Source organism: Carassius gibelio, chromosome A17 (assembly GCF_023724105.1).
Source record: "Carassius gibelio isolate Cgi1373 ecotype wild population from Czech Republic chromosome A17, carGib1.2-hapl.c, whole genome shotgun sequence".
Taxonomy (NCBI): domain Eukaryota; kingdom Metazoa; phylum Chordata; class Actinopteri; order Cypriniformes; family Cyprinidae; genus Carassius; species Carassius gibelio.
In genome coordinates this window covers 7,568,988-7,593,512 of record NC_068387.1, presented here as the reverse complement: position 1 = coordinate 7,593,512, position 24,525 = coordinate 7,568,988, and the positions used below count along the sequence as shown (strand labels likewise).

At 37.8% G+C, this 24,525-nt stretch overlaps 2 protein-coding genes across 2 annotated transcripts in view; both read right to left on the bottom strand.

The window, feature by feature from the left end:
- The window catches only part of plekhd1 (pleckstrin homology domain containing, family D (with coiled-coil domains) member 1), a 14,591-nt gene extending 13,054 nt beyond the window's left edge, over positions 1–1,537 (bottom strand). The window contains exons 1-2 of the mRNA XM_052619728.1: positions 1,247–1,537; positions 673–766 (exon numbers count right to left, since the gene is read on the bottom strand). Of these exons, the coding sequence (XP_052475688.1) occupies positions 673–766; positions 1,247–1,398 (246 nt within the window). The 5' untranslated portion in view covers positions 1,399–1,537. The remainder of the gene's footprint in view (positions 1–672; positions 767–1,246) is intronic.
- Positions 1,538–6,491: 4,954 nt separating this feature from the next.
- On the bottom strand, positions 6,492–24,002 carry LOC127933461 (zinc transporter ZIP9). Its single transcript, XM_052530483.1, has 7 exons — positions 23,372–24,002; positions 11,318–11,426; positions 10,654–10,854; positions 10,499–10,567; positions 10,265–10,350; positions 9,225–9,359; positions 6,492–7,186 (listed from the first exon to the last, which is right to left on the bottom strand). Exons 1-7 carry the CDS (start codon positions 23,465–23,467, stop codon positions 6,953–6,955), a joined length of 930 nt encoding a protein of 309 aa, XP_052386443.1. The 5' UTR covers positions 23,468–24,002; the 3' UTR covers positions 6,492–6,952.
- Between the last annotated feature and the right edge of the window lie 523 nt (positions 24,003–24,525).

Below are 24,525 nucleotides of genomic sequence, written 5' to 3'. Positions count from 1 at the left end.
ATGAGAACATTTGCAAGAATTAATTTAGCATGCACGTTTAAAAATGCGATGACTAATGTGGATGCCTCTGATTGGCCATTGTGTTCATAAACTCAACGGAATCGTGTGCAATTGGTTATAATGTGCAACTCTGTAAAACTCCGTAAAAAAAAAAAAAAAAGTGACATCAGTGACATAAGCAAGTCTAAATTTAATACAGCAATCAAAACTTTTCATTTAATTAATTTTTTTTGTTTTAGTTTCATGTTTCAAGTATTCAAGACAGCCTACTCGCCTTCAGTCATAAAAAAAAAGACTGTCATTAAAGAAATTAAACTTCATGTCATTAAACAAATATATAAAATACACCGTCTTTATGTTGTTACTGCATTAATTGAACATGAAATTATTGCAATATAACAGTATATTTAAAAACATTACTGTTAGGTGGGATTAATCGCGAGAAATTTCAGAAAAAAATAAGCAATTAATAAAGTTATTTTTTGAATCGATTGACAGCACTAATAATTAAAAATATATCCATGAATACTTCATTGGTTAGAGTTAATAATAATAATAATAATAATAATAATAATAATAATAATAATAATAATAATAATAATAATAATAATAATAATAATAATAATAATAATAATAAATGTGTAAGTCTATGAAATGCAGATGTCTGTGTACCTTAGGATGAATGTTGAAATATCTATTGGTCTCAAAGCTTTTTTTCTCGTTCTCAGCATAGTACAAAAGAAAACTATCCTTGATGATGAAGAATCTGTTACGAAAGCACAAACAACAACAATAAATTCAATAATAACCTCAGAGCTAACACTGCACATAATGAAGGCATTGCAATAGGTACAGTACAAAAAAAAAAAAAAAACCTGGCAGCACACAACATCTATATAGATCGGACTTACTCAGCTTTAAAGGCACATTTAAAGCTCATCTCAGTTCATTTTATATGATAGGTTACTCAATATCATCTAAAGCTTTTAAAGTGCATTACACAACAAGGCACCACACAAAAATAGAATGTGCTTAGACTCAGTGCAAAAAATTCACTACACATTTCATAACACTCCATTGCTGACCAGAACAACTAAAACAAACAAATGCATTTGTGTGTTCTTAGAAAGTACAACTATTTAAACAACAGCAAACTAAAATAAAACAACTAAAAAGATCCCCCTGATAAAAAGTCTTATAAATGCCTTTAATCTTGTTACAGATTGCGCATACGTCCCAATATTACCTGCGGGACCACTTGGCTGAGGGCCTCCCAAAAGGTCTCTTCCACAGAACCCCATGCAGTTGCACTTTGGTGCTGATGTCCAAAGCGTCCGAGTCAGCTTGATCCATGGAGGTCCGGGGCGAGAGTAAGGAGGGTCTGGACGAGGAGAACATAGCTGAATATTTCACAGGAAGTAGGAGAGGAGGAGGTGTGGTAAAAGAAAAATGTCAATAGAGTTGAAACAGTGGCATGCAGACTCTCCAATAATCCTATAGAGCCGCATTCAAACAGACAGAGCATCTGATGCACTCAGCAGTCATTCAGCGATGTGGAATGATGCGTCTGCCAATAGTGACGTCAGCTGATATCAGACAGTGTGGAAACAGAATCAGAGAAGGAGGGAGGAATAGATAGAGATTTTTATTTTTAATCTGAGGGACGTCAATGGGATATTTTTAAGAGAAAAGCTATTACTTTATGGATTACATCACTTATGATGTTGGATCTGTCTGTCTATCCCAACCTATCCCACGACCAATTCGTGGCTTATTCGTACGAATTTGTATGACCTCACCTGTACGATTTTATACGATTTGTCTAAACCCCAGTGACGGTTAGGTTTAGGGGCAGGGTTAGGTGTAGGTCATTCATACAAATTCATACGAATTGTGCAACTCGTAAAGTACATCCGATTTTACGATAAAATATGTAAAAGTGTATGTAAATTATATTCACATATTGAAATGGTTCATGATTCATTTACTCTGTTTAGATTATAATTCATTTGTGCAGATACTTTTTTTTTATCGTTTATTGTAACATAGTACTGTAAGTCTGTGTCTGGGACATTAGGGTTAGGGTTATAAAGTATATGTAAAATGTCTTAAATAAATGATAAAGGCAAGGCAAAAGTTATAGACGGACAGATAGACCAACCCGATCTCACGGCAATTCGTAAATTTTTCACAAGGTGGCTTATTCGTACGAATTCGTACGACCACACTCGTACAAATTCATACGAATTGTGCAACTCGTAAAATACGTCCGATTTGGCAAAAACTGTATGAATTTGTACGAGTGTGGTCGTACGAATTCGTACGAATAAGCCACCTTGTGAAAAATTTACGAATTGTTGTGAGATCGGGTTGGTCTATCTGTCTGTCTATTACTAAAACAAGTTTCTTGAAACTTTTGCCTTGCCTTTATCATTTATTTAAGACATTTTACATATACTTTATAACCCTAACCCTGATGTCCCAGACACAGACTTACAGTACTATGTTACAATAAACGATAAAAAAGTATCAGCACAAATGAATGATAATCTAAACAGAGTAAATTAATCATGAACCATTTCAATATGTGAATATAATTTACATACACTTTTTTCATAAATTCCAACTCAGACTTGATAAAGATCAATAAAGATTATAAAGATCAATAAAGATGTGATGTGTGAAGAAAGATGCTGTTTCCAGTCAAACTGTAATTCTGTCCAAATCCAAAATGCATCAAAATATTAATTCGTTAATAATTGTAATTGTATTGTACAAACTGAATTGAATACTTTTCGTTTATCCATTCATTTATTATGTTTATTTTCTTTTATTTATTTATTACACAGGGACACAAGTGCCTATAGTTACCAAAAAAAATATTTTAGACAGGTGGGGAAAAGAGATTTCAGAGGTTGTTCTTACATAAAAGAGCAATCTGTCCAATTTTACAGGCAGATTAATCTGCTAAAGAGCCATTTGGTGGTGTTGTGTGCATAAATGTTAGGATTACAGATGTATTTCTGTCCAAACAACTTTAGCAAAGACATTATGGCTCTATATGCTCATAAATCTGCCATATTTACAGTGATTTGTCTTATCATTGAATGCATGGTATCATACACATTTATGAGTTCATAGTTTGCTGATGGATCAGGGATGATGTATCCTAGACACTTAACACAGCTCCAGATCAAGTGGATTTATAATTAATAACACTTTGTCTGTGACTTTACACATGGACTAAAGGTTATTTGCATTTTACAGTACATCTTTGTAGATTGATACCACAGAAAAAATATTTTCATCTTGCAAAACAAAAATCACATTGTTGTATTAATTACATTATTATATTATAATAATATAATGGGTTTATGAGCAGAAAACTGAAGATTGTTATATTACATCATAATTTATCTTGATACACATCACATTAATGCATTTGTAAATTGCTTATAATATTCTTATATATTTTAACAGAATTACAGCTTATAATGAAAATATGCAGGATACTATTTCTTCCTTCTGCAAACATGATCTTTATAAACAATAATATAGTTAAGAATGCTAACTTTAGATAAAAAAGTATTTTGCCAAAAAATAGTTGTTTGTGGTGGAATTGATGAGCTGTAATTTGTGCAATATTTTTATTTTATTTTTTATTTATCAGTTTACAACATAAACAAAACAATAAAATTATTGCACATAAAACAGTATACAAATGTAGTACATACTGTACCTCAACAGGTCCAGTTTGTATTAGCAAATTAATACTGAAACAAAGTGATAGCACATGAAATCGAAAAATTTGTGTTGACGGTGGGAAAAAGTTATATCGTGAGTCAAAGGGGTCATGATGGACCAAATATATATATATATATATATATATATTTTTTTTTTTTTTCAGGTCTCTAAAAAGAGGAGGATTTTGTTTTTTAAGCTGTATATTAAATGTTCCATGTGTAGTGTGTCGTTTATAATACATTCAAATAATTCAAATGTAGGTGGTTGTTATTTGTGTAAAATGTATGTGTGTGTGTAGGTATATATATATATATATATATATATATATATATATATATATATATATATATATATATATATACAGTACAGACCAAAAGTTTGTAAACATTACTATTTTTAATGTTTTTTAAAGAAGTTTCTTCTGCTCATCTTTTACATAAATATTGAAATGATTCATAATTATTTATCTGTATTTGGATATTTTTTATTATATTATTATTATTTAATGATAGTTTAATATAAGTCTACGATTCAATAAGTCTTAATAATCATAACTGTGATGCACTCGTATTCTGTTTCGACTACAAAATGACATTACAACAAACTTATAAAGTTTATTTTATATATATATATATATATATATATATATATATATATATATATATATATATATATATATATATATATATAGACAAACATCCCAGATTGCTGCCAATATCTAAAAATGTACTTGTGTGTGTCTTCATGATTGGACAATAATTACTATTTTTCTTTAAAGGATTACTCATTTCGCATTTATTTGCTTCATTAATTCACAATCTGAAAATATGTCTCAATGCAATTCCAAATGTTATTAGAAAGGCAAAATAAGGTACATAGTAAGATTGGCATCCATAAAAAAAGAAAAAAAGAAAACAAGTTTATTCAAATCATGAACAGATAATTTTGAGACCATTTTAAAGTTGAAAAATAAGGCGTACTGCTCTTGTGGAATGATTACGTAAAAGCCCAAAACTTCATCCAATTCAATTCATTAAATTCCCATGAATTCATCTTATCCCAGCAATTTGTAACATTTCTATTCCAATACACCCCCCCACACACACAGATTTGGGTTGTGATTAAAATCAGTCAAAATAAGTCAATATGGTAACACATTTCACCTAACCACCATTCAGTTCCATTTTAGATCTGTCCCAAGTCTACAGGAGGAGGTCATGTCGCAGTATTCAACTGAGGCTAATGCAGTTTTCCCTTTTAAGGGAGTCGTAAAATAATTATTTGCAAATCAGCATGAATTTAGTTTTTTCCACAAATCGAGGTTGATGCTGCGCTTGCGCACTAAGGCAATATGAGGGCGCTAGAGAGCTAAAAGCACTAATAAAGCTTTCATAATACAGACCAGTGGTTCCCAACCACATTCCTGGAGGCCCCCAAATCTGCACAATTTGCACATTTCCTTAATCAAACACACCTGATTTAACTCATTAGCTTATTAGTAGAGACTTCAAAACCTGAGATAGGCGTGTCAGACAACAGGAGAAAAGCTAAATGTGCAGTGTTAGGGGGCCTCAAGTAACCTGGCTGGGAACCACTGATATAAAGTACAACTGTCCTTTTTTAGAGCAAGACAGCAACATTTTGTAAACCAGGACCACGGGTTGTTGCTGGTGTCCGTGTTGGCCCCAAAAGTCGGAGGCAACAGTTAAGTGAGTGGTTCTCAACCCTGGTCCTGGAGGCACCCCAACACTGCACATTTTGCATGTCTTCTTTCTCTGACGCACCAGTTTCAGGTCTTGGAGTCTCTACTAATGAGCTGATAACCTGAATCAGGTGTGTTTAAGGAGACAGACAAAACGTGCAGTGTTGGGGTGCCTCCAGGACCTGGGTTGGGAACCACGGAGTTAAAGAACTTGGTGATGAACACATCAGCATTCCTGATCGTAGATCACACCTTCAAATCTAAAACCTTTAGGTGTCAAAAGCAGGAATCTACCAAATAATTGAACGGACCTCACATTCTCTTCAGTCAAGACAAAGAATAAAAATCATATTAAAACTGAAGTATCAATTCCATTCATTTAAAAACTATCCTTCTTTTCCACTCATTACGCAAGCTAAATGAGACTAAAACTACTCTGGGTGTCAAACAGGGTATTTTGGTTTTGTCATTTATACAGAAAATACATATTTACAGTACACAGGCTCTGCAAGAAGCAGGCATCACAGTACAAAACATCCGAATTACCAATACGATTTTTTTTTTTTTTTTTTTAAGAGTGAATATAAACAATCAGTCAGGTTTGAAAAAAATGTTAAATAATAAGTCAAATAATAAAGCTCTACATGCACTGAGCTCATAAGAACATGCTTGTGCACCTGCAAGCATTTGGACTACAAACCTTCAAGTGTGATTTATTAATAATAATAATAAATCCTGTAATATAAATAATAATAAAAGCAACTGTTTGAATTAAACAAAAATAAGAGTCCTTTCAAAGATTTGAATATTTAAAATTCTACTGGCAAAAGAGGTCATATTTTTCCAATAACCAAATATATGATGACATTTTTGAATAAATGACTATAGTTTAAAAGCAGGGAATAATTTTATCAGTAGCCAAGTTTGTGAGACTGGGTAAAACAAAGCCCTGCACATCGGTGTATTAGGTAAGGTGTCATTTGATCAAAGTTTAAAATAACTAATCAAGTAGAAAAGGGGTTAATAATTACTCAAGGACTATGAATTTAATGGTTTTATCTTTTTTATTATGATTGTGAATGGGCAAAACTGTGTTGATTCATCTTTAAAAGATTAATGGACATATTTCATATAAAAACTAATAGAAAGTCAAATAAAATGCATTCAAGACTACCCACCAGCAACCGAAACTTTTAAACCAGTACCACTGAAGAAAACAAAAAAATTAAGAGTTGGACACATGATCAGGTTTATTTGTGTATGGTCATAAGCTGTCAGCCCACAGGGCTTTATGAAGGGACAGGGCAGCCCATTCCAGAAGTCCAGAGGTGCTTCTCAAATCTTGATTCCGACTGCAATGTTCCTGCGTTCACTCCAAATGACAACTTGAATAAACAGACAGAGGTGTGATTCAAACCACATCTGTGAGGGTGTGTTCGGCCAATGCTGTTTAAAGTCCCATTTACACTTTTCAGATCATCTTCAGTGCTCTTCAAGTGAAGAACACTAGTGCTGGTGGCCGATGGACAGCACCAGAGGTATCAGACAGCCAAGAACCAGAGCTCCAACCTCCACTTTGCTCAGTCCGTTCCCTGCGCTGCCTCCGGGCGAGTGGCTGTGGCCGCCCATGCCGCCCACTTCTGGGAGGACGTGCACCGTGGCAACGTACAGGAAGGTGCCGGCGGAAAACAGCATGGCCACACCAGTGGCGTTGACATCAGATAGCGCCTCTTTACTGCTCTGGAAGGAAGAAGAGGAAAAGTGTTCAATGACGGGTGAATCTAGGACAATGTCTGTTTTTTTTTATTTGGTGTACATTAAATATTCAGTATTGTTAAAGGGATGCACATTGGCATCCCAGTGGTAAAATCACACAGCTTTTCTGCATTTCAGTAATTTTAGGCTGTATAAAGAGACACAATTAGGGGGTGTTTCACAGCAGGGAGCCAGAGGTGAGTAATCTTAACTCTGCCCCTTCATCCATTCCCATGGACATGGGAAGCCTGCGGGACAAATCTGGAAAACAATGTGGGTCTCCATGATTGTTATGTAACCCTGGTGAAGCATCTGAAGTTATCGCTGTGGAGTTATAATAATAATGACACTAAACCCCATGCTATTAGTGGATGTAACATTAAGAAAAAAATTATAAAAATCAACATTACACGATAAATGTCAATTTAGCACATATTAAAGTAATATATGGCAAGGTTGTCATATTCAAAATAAGTTAAATTGTCAATCAAAACAAGTCATTAACAAAATATTAATAAAGATGGAATAAATTAGTAATTAAAATATTATAGAAAACATAAGTCTGGTAAAAAAAATAAAATAAAAAATAAATAGATTTTTCCACAGAGATGGATGAAGCTGGTTTTTAATAATAAATCCTTCAAAAACCTTCAGGTTGTTAAATGATTGTATACGCTTCTGTTGAAGCCATATGTTTGCATTATTTTAACTTAATTTGACAATACTTCTTATAGACAAATTTATGGAAAACCACACTACCCACGATGCTGTTCAGAAAAAAAAAAAAAAATCACAATTTGAGCATGCACGATTTCTAAATCGCCTTATAGCATGATTTTCCGCAGGCCCCGACCTCCCACAGTATGTTATCTGATCCAATCAGAATGCAGTGCACCTAAATGGAGCGTGACAACAGTACAGACTGGGCATATGCCTAGGTAAATCCAGATTCACACACACTGTCTGTGATGCGTATTTTTTCCGAGCCCATGTTAACAGATCAGTGCGTTCACACTGCATGCGGTAATAGATGCGAAAGATGTGAACAGAAAGGGTTGGAAATAGAAAGGTGCGAAAATAATTAATATCTAGCACATGAGCACAGAGAGTGTTGTGAGTGCATGGGACGCAGTTTGAGTGAGAGGTGACACGTTTTAAGTGTGCACACTCTCCCGGGACAAGAGCAGCGTGTATCTGAGCAAGCACGTCAGGTTTTGTGACAGAGCAAAGGAAATCTGCATGCGATCGGAGAGATTCGCTTTCGCGCATTATTTTAACATGCTTTCGCGTTACAATAATGCGCGCTCGCTGCTGCACCGCATACACATACTGTAGACGCACTACAGACAGAGTACGTTTGAACCTGTATAATGTGTAACTAATATATTTCAGCACCTGAGGCTCCGCTACAATGATATCTATGACCAATGCATGGCAAAAAAAAAAAAAAATCCCTGGACACGGGATTTATTTATTTATTTGCCATATGTCTAAACATTTTGTCACACCTTTAATTTATTTTGACTTATGTCTGTTCTATAGACGTTACAACTTTTTGAAAAAGCTCTAATTGGATTTCTTTTGGAAATATGATTAAAATTCATACTGAATGCATTAATGACTGTAAAGCATGTCCATGTGTGTCAAAATCATGATTAAAATCTAAATCGCAAAATAGATAAAAAAAATCGCAATATTTGTATTTTTATCCATATCGCACAGCCCTAACGCAAATCACACAAGCATATTGTGAAACAAACATTTACAATGTTTCATGGGACTGTAGACGTTACGAACATGGATGACAAAGTGGGCAGGCACTTAGGCACTCTTTTAAAAAATATATGATTATTATTATTATTATTATGCACATAAGCATATACATTAAATTACCTTTGAAGTTTTGTTTCAAGTTATTTTAACCCAGTTCACTTTCAAATTATATGCACATATTGCTCAAAAAATATTGACAGTAACAAGACTATTAGAATATTATTGTCTGTATTCTTTTATTTGAACATACCTGACTGAGTCCTACGTAGGTGAGCATGGCCAAAACAGGGGCAGCCAAGGCAAAGACCAAGAGATGTTTCCGGATACGGTTTCTTTCTAAACCTGCATGCATGAGGAAAGAGACAAGTCCAAACGCAGCAGGAGCCTGAAACACAAGACGAAACCACAGCAAACCAGACTTAATCAGATTTAACGGGTATAAAAAAAGAGCTTAAAATTAAAAGGCTTAACAGTTCACAGAAACATAAGTCAAGCGAAATTAAAGGTGTAGCAGTACTGATCTACAAAATAATAATAATAAAATTAAAATTCAGTCAGAAACGAATTAATTCAATTAGTTTTAAAAAGCAGGCCATTGGAAAATAGTGGCAAAGATGGACAGAATAGACAATAACTATGTGAGTGCAAGTACTGTCAATCATATATATGTTTATCTTTATGAACTTTCATTTAAAATACTGAGAAACAATTTAGAGATTTTTTGGGAAAAAAATATTCTACATTTATTTATGTTAAATTTTGCTTCAATTAAAAGGTTGTTCAGATAAGTCTGGCTACCTGTGGCATTTTTATTTGTCAAATTGCACAAAATAAGTGAACTGATATTTTATTATTTTAAATAAACTGAGAAACAAGCACCTTTATTTGGAAAGGTGGCTACATTTAAATTTAGCCATTCAGCAGGTATTTCTAAATAAATTGATTCAAAATAAGTCACACTTTTTTTCATAGTTTGGCTGGTGCGACTTATTAATCAAAATTAATTTGACATGAACCAAGAGAAATCTACCAAGAGAAAACATTACCGTCTACAGCTGTGAGAGGGCACTACATGTTTTCAGTGGTAGACTACAGGAACACTGAGCAGCATATAGCGCCCTCTGGCGGCTGTAGACGGTAATGTTTTCTCTTGGTTCTTGGTTCTAAATAAATGCGACTTATATGTTTTTTTCCTCATCATGACATATTTTTGGACTGATGCGACTTACAGTCTGAAAAATACGGTATAATTAGATACTATATTCACAGAAAAGATATGTAAAACTGTACCTTATGTAACATAATGGCCACAAATACGATGAGCTGGACGCTGGTCTGAGACGTGGACGCAGCCGCTCCAAGAGCAACACCATCAGCTGGAGCCACAGAGAGAATAGGATTATTGGTCAGATTAAACATCATAAATATGATAACTATGATCTAAAGTTACTAACATAACATATTACGTAGAAAACGTTTGGATAATGCAACTAAAGAAGTTTCATTCACACTATTATTTTTTACCTGCGGCATGAACGACCAATCCAAGTGTGGTGGTGACTTTAGAGCTAGCCGTCCTTGCTGCTTCTGGATCTAAAAATGTGGAGAGAACAGATTCAGACACTTTATCCCATTCTAATCTGTCAAGAAGAAATCAAAAATGTCAGCGTCACACCGACCATCAGTGCTGTGCATGTGAGAACTGCCAATCTGATCCACCAAGAGCATGAAGACGAAGCCCAGCACCAGAGAGACGCCGATGTAAGCGTGGAGCTGCTCGTGACCATGGCTGTGTTCCCCGCTCTGTCCCACGGCTGCTTCTACAACCTTCTGTTCAGAAACTTCTGTCTCCACCTGCCCATGGCCATGGTGGTGCGCACCTAAACCAAAACATGAATGAGTACAGCTGTGGAAATCATTTCTATCATTGGTAACTGGGAGTAACTATGGGTTTCGGAAATACTAATTTTAAACAATTAATGGTTTGGTAAAATGCTAAAAAGCTGTATGGCACATTGTACTTGTGCATAGCTTTATATCCAAACCTGCTCTATCTCATATTAAATATTAGACAGTTTGATTAATTCCACTAAATGTATCTGTTCGGACAAATCATGTCAATAAACAAACAAATACACTAATTTAATAAAGTGTTTAGTTTATAGTAAAGTGACTACTTCTGTACTCTGATTGTATTATGTGTAATTGTATAATATTGACCAAAAGTGTGGGCTTGGTAAGATTTGTAAGAAATTAAGGATGCAATAAACTGTTCAAACTGGACAGTAAAGACATGGAATTTTACAAAAGTTTTCCATTTAAATAAATCCACAAAAATTTCACCTTCCAGCATTTCCTCATAGAGTGCATGAACTCCCTCTGGAATAATGACAGCCAGCGCAGTGCCACACAACAGCCCGGCTCCCAACACCGTCACCAACTTCAGCTTCTCCTGAAGATAAAACAGTTATCACAAAAACTTGTATTTAGGTCACAAAATTATGCATTTAGGTGGCGTTGATATCAGGTCAACTTAATTTGCATAAGCTGGATATCATAAAAAATATATTCATTGAGAGAAGCATGCTTTAGGGTTGTGCCGATAGATGATCGTATCGTGTATCGACGATAGCAGTTGTCTTTGTCGATAGTCAAGACGATATTAGGCTCATTCTCCTATTAATGTATTAAATTGTGATAATAATATTATTATAATAATTTATTTTTATTATGAGGCATATTATTTATTATTATAATTCAGCTAACATACTGCCCAGCTATTTCACTTCACTGCATTTCACACCCAACACACACACACACACACACAAATACACAGCGTGCGCGCAAAAGACAGTATAAACAGGATTAGAGTCTGTAGTCTGTGGAGAAGTTATAACACTTTGACACTGATAACTCGTTACATCAGTTTAATTCAACTTTACTGCAAATATATGAACTTACCTGTTTTGAATATACTTATATTTTGATATTTTGAAATAATTTATATTTAACGTGTTCATTTATGTCCAATATTACTTTAAAGGAAATCTACTATTGATTTTCACCGTTGACTGATTTTGAAGAACATTTAGACTGATAACTTCCATTCGCAGATGCGGTAAATTTATCACAGGACGCGCAATATGACGGTATTGGCTGTTTTAAATAAAGTATTTTTATATTTAAAGTTAGTTTTTCAGTATGTTTGAAAGTATATATTTTTTATTATTATTGGTGATTCCATAGGGTCTCTCACGCACCTGCGTGGTTTAAAACACCAAATAGTTAGGATCTGACAAGAACAAAGAGTCTCTCTCTTGCCCCACCCATTCACAATAATATCATGTATCGTCGATCTCACTGGCTGACGATATGACGGTTTAAAAAATGACCATATCACCCAACATTAGCATGCTGGTACAATCACAGTGCTCATTCAAACCCAAACTTCATCTGGGACAAAACCAGGGCCATAATCACCACTGAGCAATAAACTGGCCAGGCAGAAAAATGTAAATATTTAGCAATTTTGAGATCATCAGCAAATACATCACATTAAGTGTAATTTTTTTATGATTACCATTATGATTATTTTATTTATTTATTTTTCTTTTAAAAAAAAATCATAATATGGCATATCCCCAATAATTAGGGATGCATCGATTCCGATACTGCGGATCAGTATTGTATCCGATACTAGCATTTTCTGCGGATCGGGTATCGGTCAGTCAAATCCGATATTGTGCATATACTATTCTGTGTCATTGTTGAGCCCCACGAAAGGCACAAACACATTATAAAGCACTAAAAAGTTTTCATGCACTAGATTTCAATTGTTCTTAAAAGAAAACTTTTTTTTTTCATGTTTTTTTCTATACACCACTTTGTTCTTTCCTCAACTTAGAGCTGATACATACCTCTCCCTACTCAGTGCGAGCACTTAATTGCTGCAGCGCGCGGTGCCATACATTACAGTTATCAATTTTTATCCGCTTAGCACGTTTTATTTTATCACCATCCTTACTCGTGTATATATACTCATGTAACCGTCTTTTCTCGTGGAATGAGATCTGACTGGTCTCGTGAGAACGTAATAATATCCTCCCAATTTTCAGTGTTTACATAAGAGCTGCACAATTAATTAAAGATCGCAATCTCGATTCAAACACCCACGCAATCTTATACTCAAATGACAATTATTCAGCTATGTCTATTACAACTGCTTCACATTGCGAGTGTCAGTGGAGCATGAGAAGCACGTTTTGTCGCTGCCCATATGAATGAATCATTCATGCTGCAGCTGATCCAGAAAGAGCAATACAACTAGTCTTTTCAAACACACATCATTATTTCTGTGTTACAGACATTTAAGTAACTTAAGTACTGGGATAAAGGTCTATAGTTTGAGCATAAACACTTACTCTCTACAGTAGCCATCAAAACGAAAGCATCTTAACACTTGTAAGTGTTTTAACGCTTATCCTCTTCCGCCTAGAGGGGGGGAAAACTGCCGTTTAAAAAAGGATTTGTCATTGAATCCTTCATTCAGGAGATTCCAATTGAGAAATAGGTCTTTATGAATTGAGAAACTGACTCCTTTATTGATTAAAATAATAATAATAATAATAATAATAATAATAAATATATATAAATATATATATATATATATTTCAGGATGATCTCCTGAAATATGCATGTACTGTAGTAGCAACTATACATGGCAGCTCAATCTAATGCCTACAAAAAGGTGTGCAGTGTGGAAGCTGAAAAGTAGTGTGCTTGGCCTACAGCATGACAGATGGAGGCACCGGTGCGATCATTTGCTTTTAAAATACTTTGCCATTTTTGCTCATACAGATAAGAGCAATGAATCTTTTTTTATCTGTTAAGACACTATGTTTATCCGTATGCACTCAGAATAACAACAAAACGTTGTGCTTTTGTAAAATAATGAAACCAAAAAACAGGATGCACTTTCTGCCGTCTCAGACTCAGTGAACTTGAGCGCAAAACTGTGCATGCTTGCCTTATTACAGACATGAAAAATATATCTATAGAGAATGAAACCTTTAAATGAACCTATTCAAATAGAAAACAAATATTCTCAGATTATGTAATCTGTATGAAACATGCATCAGGCGCATATTGCGGGCGGAGACGATGAGTCATTGTCGCTTACTTCATCTCTTAAACAGAAAACAGAAAGCACTGGTGTAACAATAAAATTATCAAAATGTTAATGCAACGTACTTGCTGTTTTTCCTTAACACATTCATAATTATTATATTTGCCGGTGGCAAGCTTTTTTGCGTGTGCTTGAGCACTTATTAGGCTATGTAGGCAATTAAAGGCTCATTATTATTATTTATATGGGTGATTAATAAAATTGCGACTTATAGTCGACTTATGATTAAAATGAATGACTACCAGTCAACCAGAAAAAATTTTGTTGAGGGTAGCCCTAATGCATATTGATTAACTATTTACGAGAATCAAGAATTTAAGCAGGAGTGCACATGATTTTTTCAGCCTGGTTTTCATATGAGAACCTGGAGATTTGGTTTGGTCCTCACACTGCATATAGCGTGACCCATTAAATATAACTATAAAAAAAATAATAATAATAATAGTTTTAATATTATTGCACTTTATTTATTTAGTAAAAAAAAGTTTATAGTTTAAAGTAAGTATACGCGTTTCTGGATTTAGCGCAGCTGATTAGAGAGCGTCAGTGGATGAATGTCACAGCTTTGCATTGTGCTTTGAAAACGGCATGAGATAGACTAGATTTATGCTTTCAGGTTGAAAATAAAACGTATATAGTACAGTTTGTGATCAAAAATGGTAATTGTGTATTTACAGCTGTCAACCATGTCGGTACGCAAATGCGTTGTCAGAACATATTTATATAATGCATTTTTTTTTTTCACACATGCGGACCTCTTATGTGAACCCCTGAATATAAGAGGCTGACAATTAGCTGAATATATAGCCTACTTGTTTTATTAGTGACACTTAGCCTGCATTTTAAAATCTTTATTTGAATGTGACAATAAACAATTAACATTTTAATTTTAAACATTAATTTTAATATGGCAAAATAATATTGTGCTCTACAATATTTCTATGAATAAATCTCTGACAGAGATTATCAGTCAATCACTGTGTGCATAGTTAGTAAGTATGCTGAAATCATCCATAGCAACAAGGTCAATCCCATCCTTAACCTTAGCTTAACACTTCTGTCTATTCCTAAGTAAAGTTTGTCTCATCATCACCTTTGTGAATAGGTTGTAAGAAAAAAACTATTAGCTAAAAACTTTAATGCTATTTAGGAGAACTCTTAGTGGCAAGATTAATAGTTCTGTGAATATGTGTGGGCCCAAATTATTGTGTTTAAAGAAGAATGTCTGAAGAAGAAATAATACTGAAACTAGAAATGTATCTCGTTTCCGTCAAGCAAAACAACTGAATACAATTCACCTCTCTGAATGCCAAAAATGCCAAAAGAAAATTCCTAAGTTTAAAGGGATATTTCATCCAAAAAATTTAAATTTATGTTTATCTGCTTACCCCCATGGCATCCAAGATGTAGGTCACTTTTTTTCTTCAGTAGAACGCAAAACAATATTTTTTACTCAAACCGTTGCAGTCTATTAAGTCTTATAATGTAAGTGGATGGGAATCATGGCTAAAACACCAATCTCTCAAATGTACCATTGAAAATATCTACAATCTCAATTACTAGTGTCAATGGTCCACTTGAGAGATAGGTGGCAGTAATGCACTTCTAAGTCTGTGATCCATCATAAAGCAAAAAGAGAAGACAATGCGTCATGCACCTGCTGCTGAGAACGCGTGCTCAGGAGAGTTCTAACAGTTCAGACATTGTGTGAATCAGAGGTTAAAAAATACATTAGTACTGTTCAGTTTCTTGTACAGACAGATCGTTTAGTGTATTTTCACATCACTGTATCACCACGTGCCGCATGGTTTAATCTGGTTTTGTTCGTGTATGTTTGTTTATTTTAATTGTATTTTTTAGACGTGATTCTCATCCACTTAGATTATAAGAGTGATAGACTGCAACGGTTTGAGTTAAAAATCTTGGTTTGTGATTTACCGTATTTTGTAAGTCACACTTCTTTTCATAGTTTGGCTGGTCCTGCGACTTATAGTCAGGTGCGACTTATTTATAAAAATTAATTTGACATGAATCAAGAGAAATGAACCAAGAGAAAACATTACCGTCTACAGCCGCCAGAGGGCGCTATATGCTGCTCAGTGTTCCTGTAGTCTACACTGAAAACATAGAGCACCCTCTGGCGGCTGTAGAGGGTAATGTTTCTCTTGGTTCTTGGTTCTTAATAAATGCGACTTACAGTATTGTTCAAAATAATAGCAGTACAATGTGACTAACCAGAATAATCAAGGTTTTTAGTATATTTTTTATTGCTACGTGGCAAACAAGTTACCAGTAGGTTCAGTAGATTGTCAGAAAACAAACAAGACCCAGCATTCATGATATGCACGCTCTTAAGGCTGTGCAATTGGGCAATTAGTTGAAAGGGGTGTGTTCAAAAAAATAGCAGTGTCTACCTTTGACTGTACAAACTCAAAACTATTTTGTACAAACATTTTTTTTTTTCTGGGATTTAGCAATCCTGTGAATCACTAAACTAATATTTAGTTGTATGACCACAGTTTTTTAAAACTGCTTGACATCTGTGTGGCATGGAGTCAACCAACTTGTGGCACCTCTCAGCTGTTATTCCACTCCATGATTCTTTAACAACATTCCACAATTCATTCACATTTCTTGGTTTTGCTTCAGAAACAGCATTTTTGATATCACCCCACAAGTTCTCAATTGGATTAAGGTCTGGAGATTGGGCTGGCCACTCCATAACATTAATTTTGTTGGTTTGGAACCAAGACTTTGCCCGTTTACTAGTGTGTTTTGGGTCATTGTCTTGTTGAAACAACCATTTCAAGGGCATGTCCTCTTCAGCATAGGGCAACATGACCTCTTCAAGTATTTTAACATATGCAAACTGATCCATGATCCCTGGTATGCGATAAATAGGCCCAACACCATAGTAGGAGAAACATGCCCATATCATGATGCTTGCACCTCCATGCTTCACTGTCTTCACTGTGTACTGTGGCTTGAATTCAGAGTTTGGGGGTCGTCTCACAAACTGCCTGTGGCCCTTGGACCCAAAAAGAACAATTTTACTCTCATCAGTCCACAAAATGTTCCTCCATTTCTCTTTAGGCCAGTTGATGTGTTCTTTGGCAAATTGTAACCTCTTCTGCACATGCCTTTTTTTTAACAGAGGGACTTTGCGGGGGATTCTTGAAAATAGATTAGCTTCACACAGACGTCTTCTAACTGTCACAGTACTTACAGGTAACTCCAGACTGTCTTTGATCATCCTGGAGGTGATCATTGGCTGAGCCTTTGCCATTCTGGTTATTCTTCTATCCATTTTGATGGTTGTCTTCCGTTTTCTTCCACGTCTCTCTGGTTTTGCTCTCCATTTTAAGGCATTGGAGATCATTTTAGCTGAACAGCCTATCATTTTTTGCACCTCTTTATAGGTTTTCCCCTCTCTAATCAACTTTTTAATCAAAGTACGCTGTTCTTCTGAACAATGTCTTGAACGACCCATTTTCCTCAGCTTTCAAATGCATGTTCAACAAGTGTTGGCTTCATCCTTAAATAGGGGCCACCTGATTCACACCTGTTTCTTCACAAAATTGATGACCTCAGTGATTTAATGCCACACTGCTATTTTTTTGAACACACCCCTATCAACTAATTCAACTAATTGCCCAATTGCACAGCCTTAAGAGCGTGCATATCATGAATGCTGGGTCTCATTTGTTTTCTGAGAATCTACTGAACCTACTGGTAACTTGTTTGCCACGTAGCAATAAAAAAATATACGAAAAACCTTGATTATTCTGCTTAGTCACATTGTACTGCTATTATTTTGAACAATACTGTATAGTCCAGTGCGACTTATATGTTTTTTTCCTCGTCATGACATTTTTGGACTGATGCGACTTATAGTCCGAAAAATACGGTAATGAAGAAATAAAGTCACCTACACCTTGGAAGCCATGGGGGTAAGCAGATTAACATCAAATTTTTATTTTTGGGTGAACTATCCCTTTAAGTCTTTAATTCAAGAAGTTTTAAAGATATCTTAAAGGGGGGGTGAAATGCTATTTCATGCATACTGAGTTTTTTACACCGTTAAAGAGTTGGATTCCCATGCTAAACATGGACAAAGTTAAAAAAATTAAGTTGTACGTTTGAAGGAGTATTTTTGTTCCAAAAATACTCCTTCCGGTTTGTCACAAGTTTCGGAAAGTTTTTTTCGAGTATGGCTCTGTGTGACGTTAGATGGAGCGGAATTTCCTTATAAGGGCACTTCTGCCGGAAAAGCGCGCGCTCCCGTATAGCAGAGCACTGAGAGCACAGGCATTCACTGATCAGAGTGAGAGCGTCGCGAAATGTCACAAAAGGAGTGTGTTTTTGGTTGCCAGGGCAAGACAACCCTGCACAGATTACCAAAAAAAACAGCATTAAGGGACCAGTGGATGGAGTTTATTTTTACAGAGCATCAACGGAAAAGTTGAATAAAGTATATATAAGACACATTTCTAGTTTAAACACTATTATTCAAACATTCTTCTTTAAATACAGTAAGCATCAGCTGTATGCAAATTGAACAGCATTGGTTTTTGATCACTGAAAATGGGTAAAATTCAATAATTTAAACATGGGGCTGCTTTGAGATCCCCATATCTATGGGAATTAACTAAATGGGGCATTGGAAATTAAGATTTTAAAAGGAAAGTTTAAGTATGATAAACTAGAAGGAAATCCAAATATATAGAATACTTTCAGGTTTACAGGCATGCGAACTGGAAAAACATCTCGGTTACGTATGTAACCATGGTTCCCTGAATAGGGAACGAGATGCTGTGGTGCATCACCACGTATGGAGAAACCAGTGGATAACGGCCCACTGAGGTACCGTTTATATATTTGTGGTAAGCTGAATCGCTGCCACGTAAACCTTAGAGTGACTGGCGTCACTCTATTCGAAAAACGATCCTGAAGGAACTCCAGCACTGAAGCCACTGGGCAGTAAACTGGATCCACATTACGATTGTACACCAGGTCGTAAACAGTCTTCACTTGAAAGCATATAAGCGTCTCGTAGAAGCTGTTCTAGAATTAAGTATAGTCTCGGTAGTTTCAACAGAAAGACCGGGACATACTAACTCACTCTGCTCAGAAGCCACGCCCACAACTTCCACAGATCCAGCCTCGAGTGCCAAATCCTGTCTGAGGGAAAACTCAATGGAGAGCCTGCTAACAGACTGATCAGGTCCGAAAACCACGGCTGCGTGTGCCATCACGGAGACACCAGCAGCAGCTGTCCACTCTGTCCAGCCTTATTAGGATAATACCGCTGGGATCAAATGAATCGGGGAAAAACATACAGACTGGTCCTGGGCCAACTGTGAGCTAACGCAGCAAAGCCCAGGAGCGATGGGGAGAAGCATAGTGGGCAATGCGTAGGCCATAAGGGATTCATCGTTTGGGGTGTAATCTCAATTCCCCTTGTTCCAGAGACTGTCTGGATAGCATATCCGCTCCGAAGTTCAAACGTCCGGGGACATGAACAACTCGGATCGACAGAAATTTGTTCTGAGACCAAAGAAGAACATGTCTCGCCAGCCTGCACAGGGGGCGAGAGCGTAATCCTTCCTAATGATTCAGGTATGAAACAAACGCTGTGTTGTCTGATCTGAGCAGCACAAGACGGCCGATCAGCAGATTCGCGAATTACTGGAGAGCCAGAAAACTGCCAGTAATTCCAACCTGTTTATATACCAACTGCGTTGTGCAGCTGTCCACACTCCATGGGCTGGTTGCCCTTGACAAACAGCTCCCCAACCGGTCAAAGACGCATCCGTCGTGACGGTCTCTGGGAAAGCTCAAATCCCCAGCCGAACCCCGGTAGGAGAAATTCGGTTGGCATCCATAGTTTTAATGACATCACACAACTCCGTGTCACCGAAATCGTCCGATGCGGAAGACAACGGGGTGAAATATTTCGTCTCTCCGCCCATTTTTCCACTGAAAAGGGTGCATGTGAAGTAACCCCAGACAAATTACGGGGAATGTCGCTGCCATTAGACCTAAGTGTGAGGCACAATCTCGCTGTCACTGTGCGACCTGCTTTGAAGCGTTGCATGCATGACGCAATCGACGGAGCGCGCGGGAGAGAAGCTTTGCTGTCGTCGCGCGAGAGTCCAATTCTATTCCCAGAAAAGGTTATCCGTTGAGAGGAGATTAAAACACTTAAATTCGTGTGTAAGCACAGGCTCTTAAAGTGATTCAGCACAAGAACCCGATGAGAATGTGATTGCGCTAAACCCTGCCAATCGTCTAAGTGGTTCACAGACGGACGCCCTGGAGCCGCAACGGGGCCAGAGCTACATCCATGCATTTTGAGAAGTACGGTTTCACAATCCGCCGTCTCTTTTTTTTTTTTTTTTTTTACAAAACAACAGCTGTAAGACCCTGCCTCCATCTGAGAGGGGTGTACGTCTTCTATAGCCCCTTTGCTCAGCAGAGTTGACATCTCCTGTCACAACACTGCTATTACCATCGGTTTACCAACGTGGAAAGAATTCAGCGGAAAAGAGGCGGGCCTCTTAAAAACGAATTGGTGTATCCGTGACAATTGTGCGTAACACCCATTGAGAAATGCCGGGCAAGCGTTCCACGCGACCCGAAACAATACTAGCGGTCTCAAATTTCCGCTTTCTGCAACGCTGTCATACACATAAATGCCTGCGGCATTCGTGCACAGGGGAAGTGTATGCATAAGAGCTATTGCGTCCCGTTGTGTATAATCCTGAAACGTGTCCACGGCAGGAATTAGACCAACGAATTGAACATCAGGCTCTGCCGCTAACTAAAACGGCGGCTGTGCGAGCCGTCATAAACGGGTCGTCTGTGTAGGACCCTTGAATCGCCCCTCGAAATCTGAAAGCTGGATTGCGCAGAGTGTCTGAGGGATTATTTATTTATTTACGCTTGGCGTTACAGCCCGATCCAATGCTGCTCGAAGCGCTGTTTGCTGCGAGACAGTCAATGTTAGAGCGTGGGGACTGCAGTGAGAGGGTTGGATGCGCATTAGCAGTCCGACAGCACTCTCTAGTGGAGGGCACAGACCCTGGCAAACATTGAAGGAGAGCACATGCGTCAAACTTGCTGCGTTTCGTTGTGTATTATCCTGAAGCGTGTCCACGGCAGGATTTAATCCAACAAGATAACATTAGGCCACACCGCTAGCGAGAACGCGGCAGCTGTGTGAGCCGTCATAAACTGGCCATATTTGCCAGCCTCTTGTGGCGTCCCTCAGACTCTGAAGGCTGGATAGTGCAGAGTGTCTGAGGGGGCGCTCAAATGATAGCTCAATCCAATGATGCTCGAGGTGCCTTTGCTGCGAGACAGTCAATGTTAGAGCGTGGGGACTGCAGTGAGAGGGTTGGATGTGCAATAGCAGTCCAACAGCACTCTTTAGTGGAGGGCACAGACCCTGGCAAACATTGAAGGAAAGTGCATGCGTCAAACTCGCTGCGTTTCGTTGTGTATAATCCTGAAGCGTGTCCACGGCAGGATTTAATCCAACAAGATAAACATAGGGCCACGCCGCTAGCGAGAACGCGGCAGCTGTGTGAGCCATCATAAACTGGCCATATTCGCCTGTCTCTATGCCGTTCCTCAAACTCTGAAGACTGAATTGTGCAGTGTCTGAGGGGGCGCTCAAATAACAGCTCAGTTCAGTGACGCTCGAAGTGCTTGTGCTGCGAGACAGTCAATGTTAGAGAATAAAATTTGCCGAAATAGACACGACTCGATACGTCTTTGACGAGACTTAGGTCGCGGCGCCGTTCGGCGCGATCCGTTCGGCTAGAGAGGTAGTCAAACGGCATCGCTATATAATAGCAGTCCGCCATGTCACTTAATCGTGGCAAAAACCCGCGCCGTTCGTGATATGCGCTGATAAAGGCTGCTTCCAGGACCTCGAAACCTCTTGGTGGAGGTCCGTGAGAAGGGTAGTTTATCCACCGTGCGGATAGCCACATAATAGCACACTGAGGAAGGGGAGGCGCGTTTCTCCTGTCCACTCGGAGGGAGAGAACCACATATGAGAACCGCTTATGCCGGCCAGAGCCTACTGTGAGTTCGAAGCTGCGGTTAGACAACATAGTATAAAAGCAAAACTGCTCTGATTAACGCGCTCGAGTAGGGAGAGCGAGCAAGTGGAAAAACTTCAGTGCATCACTGTATTCATAGTCAAGCCGCACATATCACCCCTAACCAACACCTCGTGCGGGGCCTCGGCGACCGCAGAAGCGAACGGTGGGGGTTAGACGCGAGGCGACTGAAGAAATAGACTCCAGAGCGCGGATACTTTTCTTTATTTTACCATAGCCATAGGCTATCACAGAGAGAACATGTAGAGAGGCTGTAAACGAATCTCTCATGAGTGCCTCCCTGTGATAAACCCATTATACGGCTCTTACCTTTCGTTGACTCATCGTGTCCGCGAAAGAGGAGTTAAACACTGCTCGAAGAAAATCGCTGGAGAATGCGAGATGATAGGGCACAGATGATTCGCTATTCCTGAAGGAATGAAATCTGAGCGAAATGGCGCGCGGCACCCGGGTATACGATGCGTACGCATGCATAGGGCGGTGCCAAGCGCTATTTGGCCAATAGGATTGGCGGGATGGTATAGGGCTTCAGACATTCGTCACACCGAAGGTGTTCCCATACATGGTGACGTCACCGCAGCATCGAAGTGACCCTATGAAAGGGAACTATATTTATGGCATTCAGGCAGGCATGTTCAAAATTTTAAATTCAGATCTTCCACTTTTCTTCTTTAGTCATCAAAACACGTTTTGATGGTTTATAAAACATACAGCTCGCTTGTCCAGAAAATCAATCTGAAAGCAGTTCCGTGTAAAATCTGTTTAAAAAAATACAATGTAGGTGGCAAGTTAAACATGGTTTGTCTACAGTACACACTTACAGTTGATATCACAACATTGAAAACTTAAGACTATTTAGTAGTTTAAATCAAGAGTTCTCAAACTTTTGGAGCTCAAAGTTCATGTACATCTCAGTCCTACTCCTGAGGACCTCAGTGTTGCACATGATGGACGATTAAACTTATCTTCTCAGAGTCAGACACACAGTTATTTCCCTGGAGAGCTCTCAAGGACCGAGCACTAAACACAAATGTCCTAAATAAACCACTGGAGACATGTTCAACTCAAGTTTAGGCTCACCTCAGAGAAGTTGACAGCCAGAGGAATAGTTCCAGCCACATAGCAGCCAACTAGCATAGCCAGAGACAGCAGACTGATGGAGCTGAAGTCATCCATTTCAGCTCAAGATACACCGCTGTCTCAGTTCGAGGACCACTTTAGAGTTAAACAACAAATCCTGTAACGTTACAATCGGCCGATGTCTGGTGCCAGCAGAGACTTCTCACTTGGATCGGTGTATTAGCCTGTTAGCTAGTTAGTTGTAATGTTATGCATCTATCCTTACAAATCACACGATTAAACACGAACATCCACTACTGATGTGCTGCAGAGTCGGTTTGAGCTCTTGGTACACTGACCCGATCGATTATGTGAACGCTGTTGCTCAACTTTGATCACACAGGGTCACGTCACGCTTCGCTAAAATCATAACAATCGGTCTGCGCGTAAACACATAAATCAACAGATTCGTGAATGTCTGTCATGGTGTACTTCTCTGATCTCAGGCTGCGCTTAATGGCACCGTGGTTTCTAAACATGCGATGTTGTTGTGTCGCGGTAAACCCATCTACCTATTCCGCGGTATCGACCGACGCTGATCGCAAACTAGCCGAGTGTAATGTTGGCAGTGTGAAAGAAGCACTTCCGGGCCACATCGCCGTCAAAACAAAAGCCCATAGACATATAACGGCGCCGCCATATTGGTCCTGGCAACTTCCCCTAACTATCATAACTGAACAAAAGATCTCTATCATCAAATCGTCGTAAAATCCAAATTATTTATTGGGAAAATAACTTTTAATGCATTTAAGTAAAAAGTTGTTTTTGGTTTTATTCTGTCATTACAAAATTATGTTGACATTAGTTGGCCACCAAAATAAAAGCTTTGCAATTTGAGACTTTGTAAGAAATAATATAAAGGTGACATGATTCCTATGAAGTCTGATCTTATTTGATAGTTTATGAGATAATCGCCGTTCAGTGCAGTGAGCTAGAGGACAGATCAGCCGTCGGAATTACAGACTCATCTCTGAAGAGAAGATTATTAGATTGCTTGTCATATAATCGTGGCTCATTTATGTTTTGCCCATTTTAGCCAGTAGAACCAGGACAACACACACCTCAAGGAAGGCTGAATAAAGCTTGTCATGTTTTCTGCATTTCCAAGAGACTGT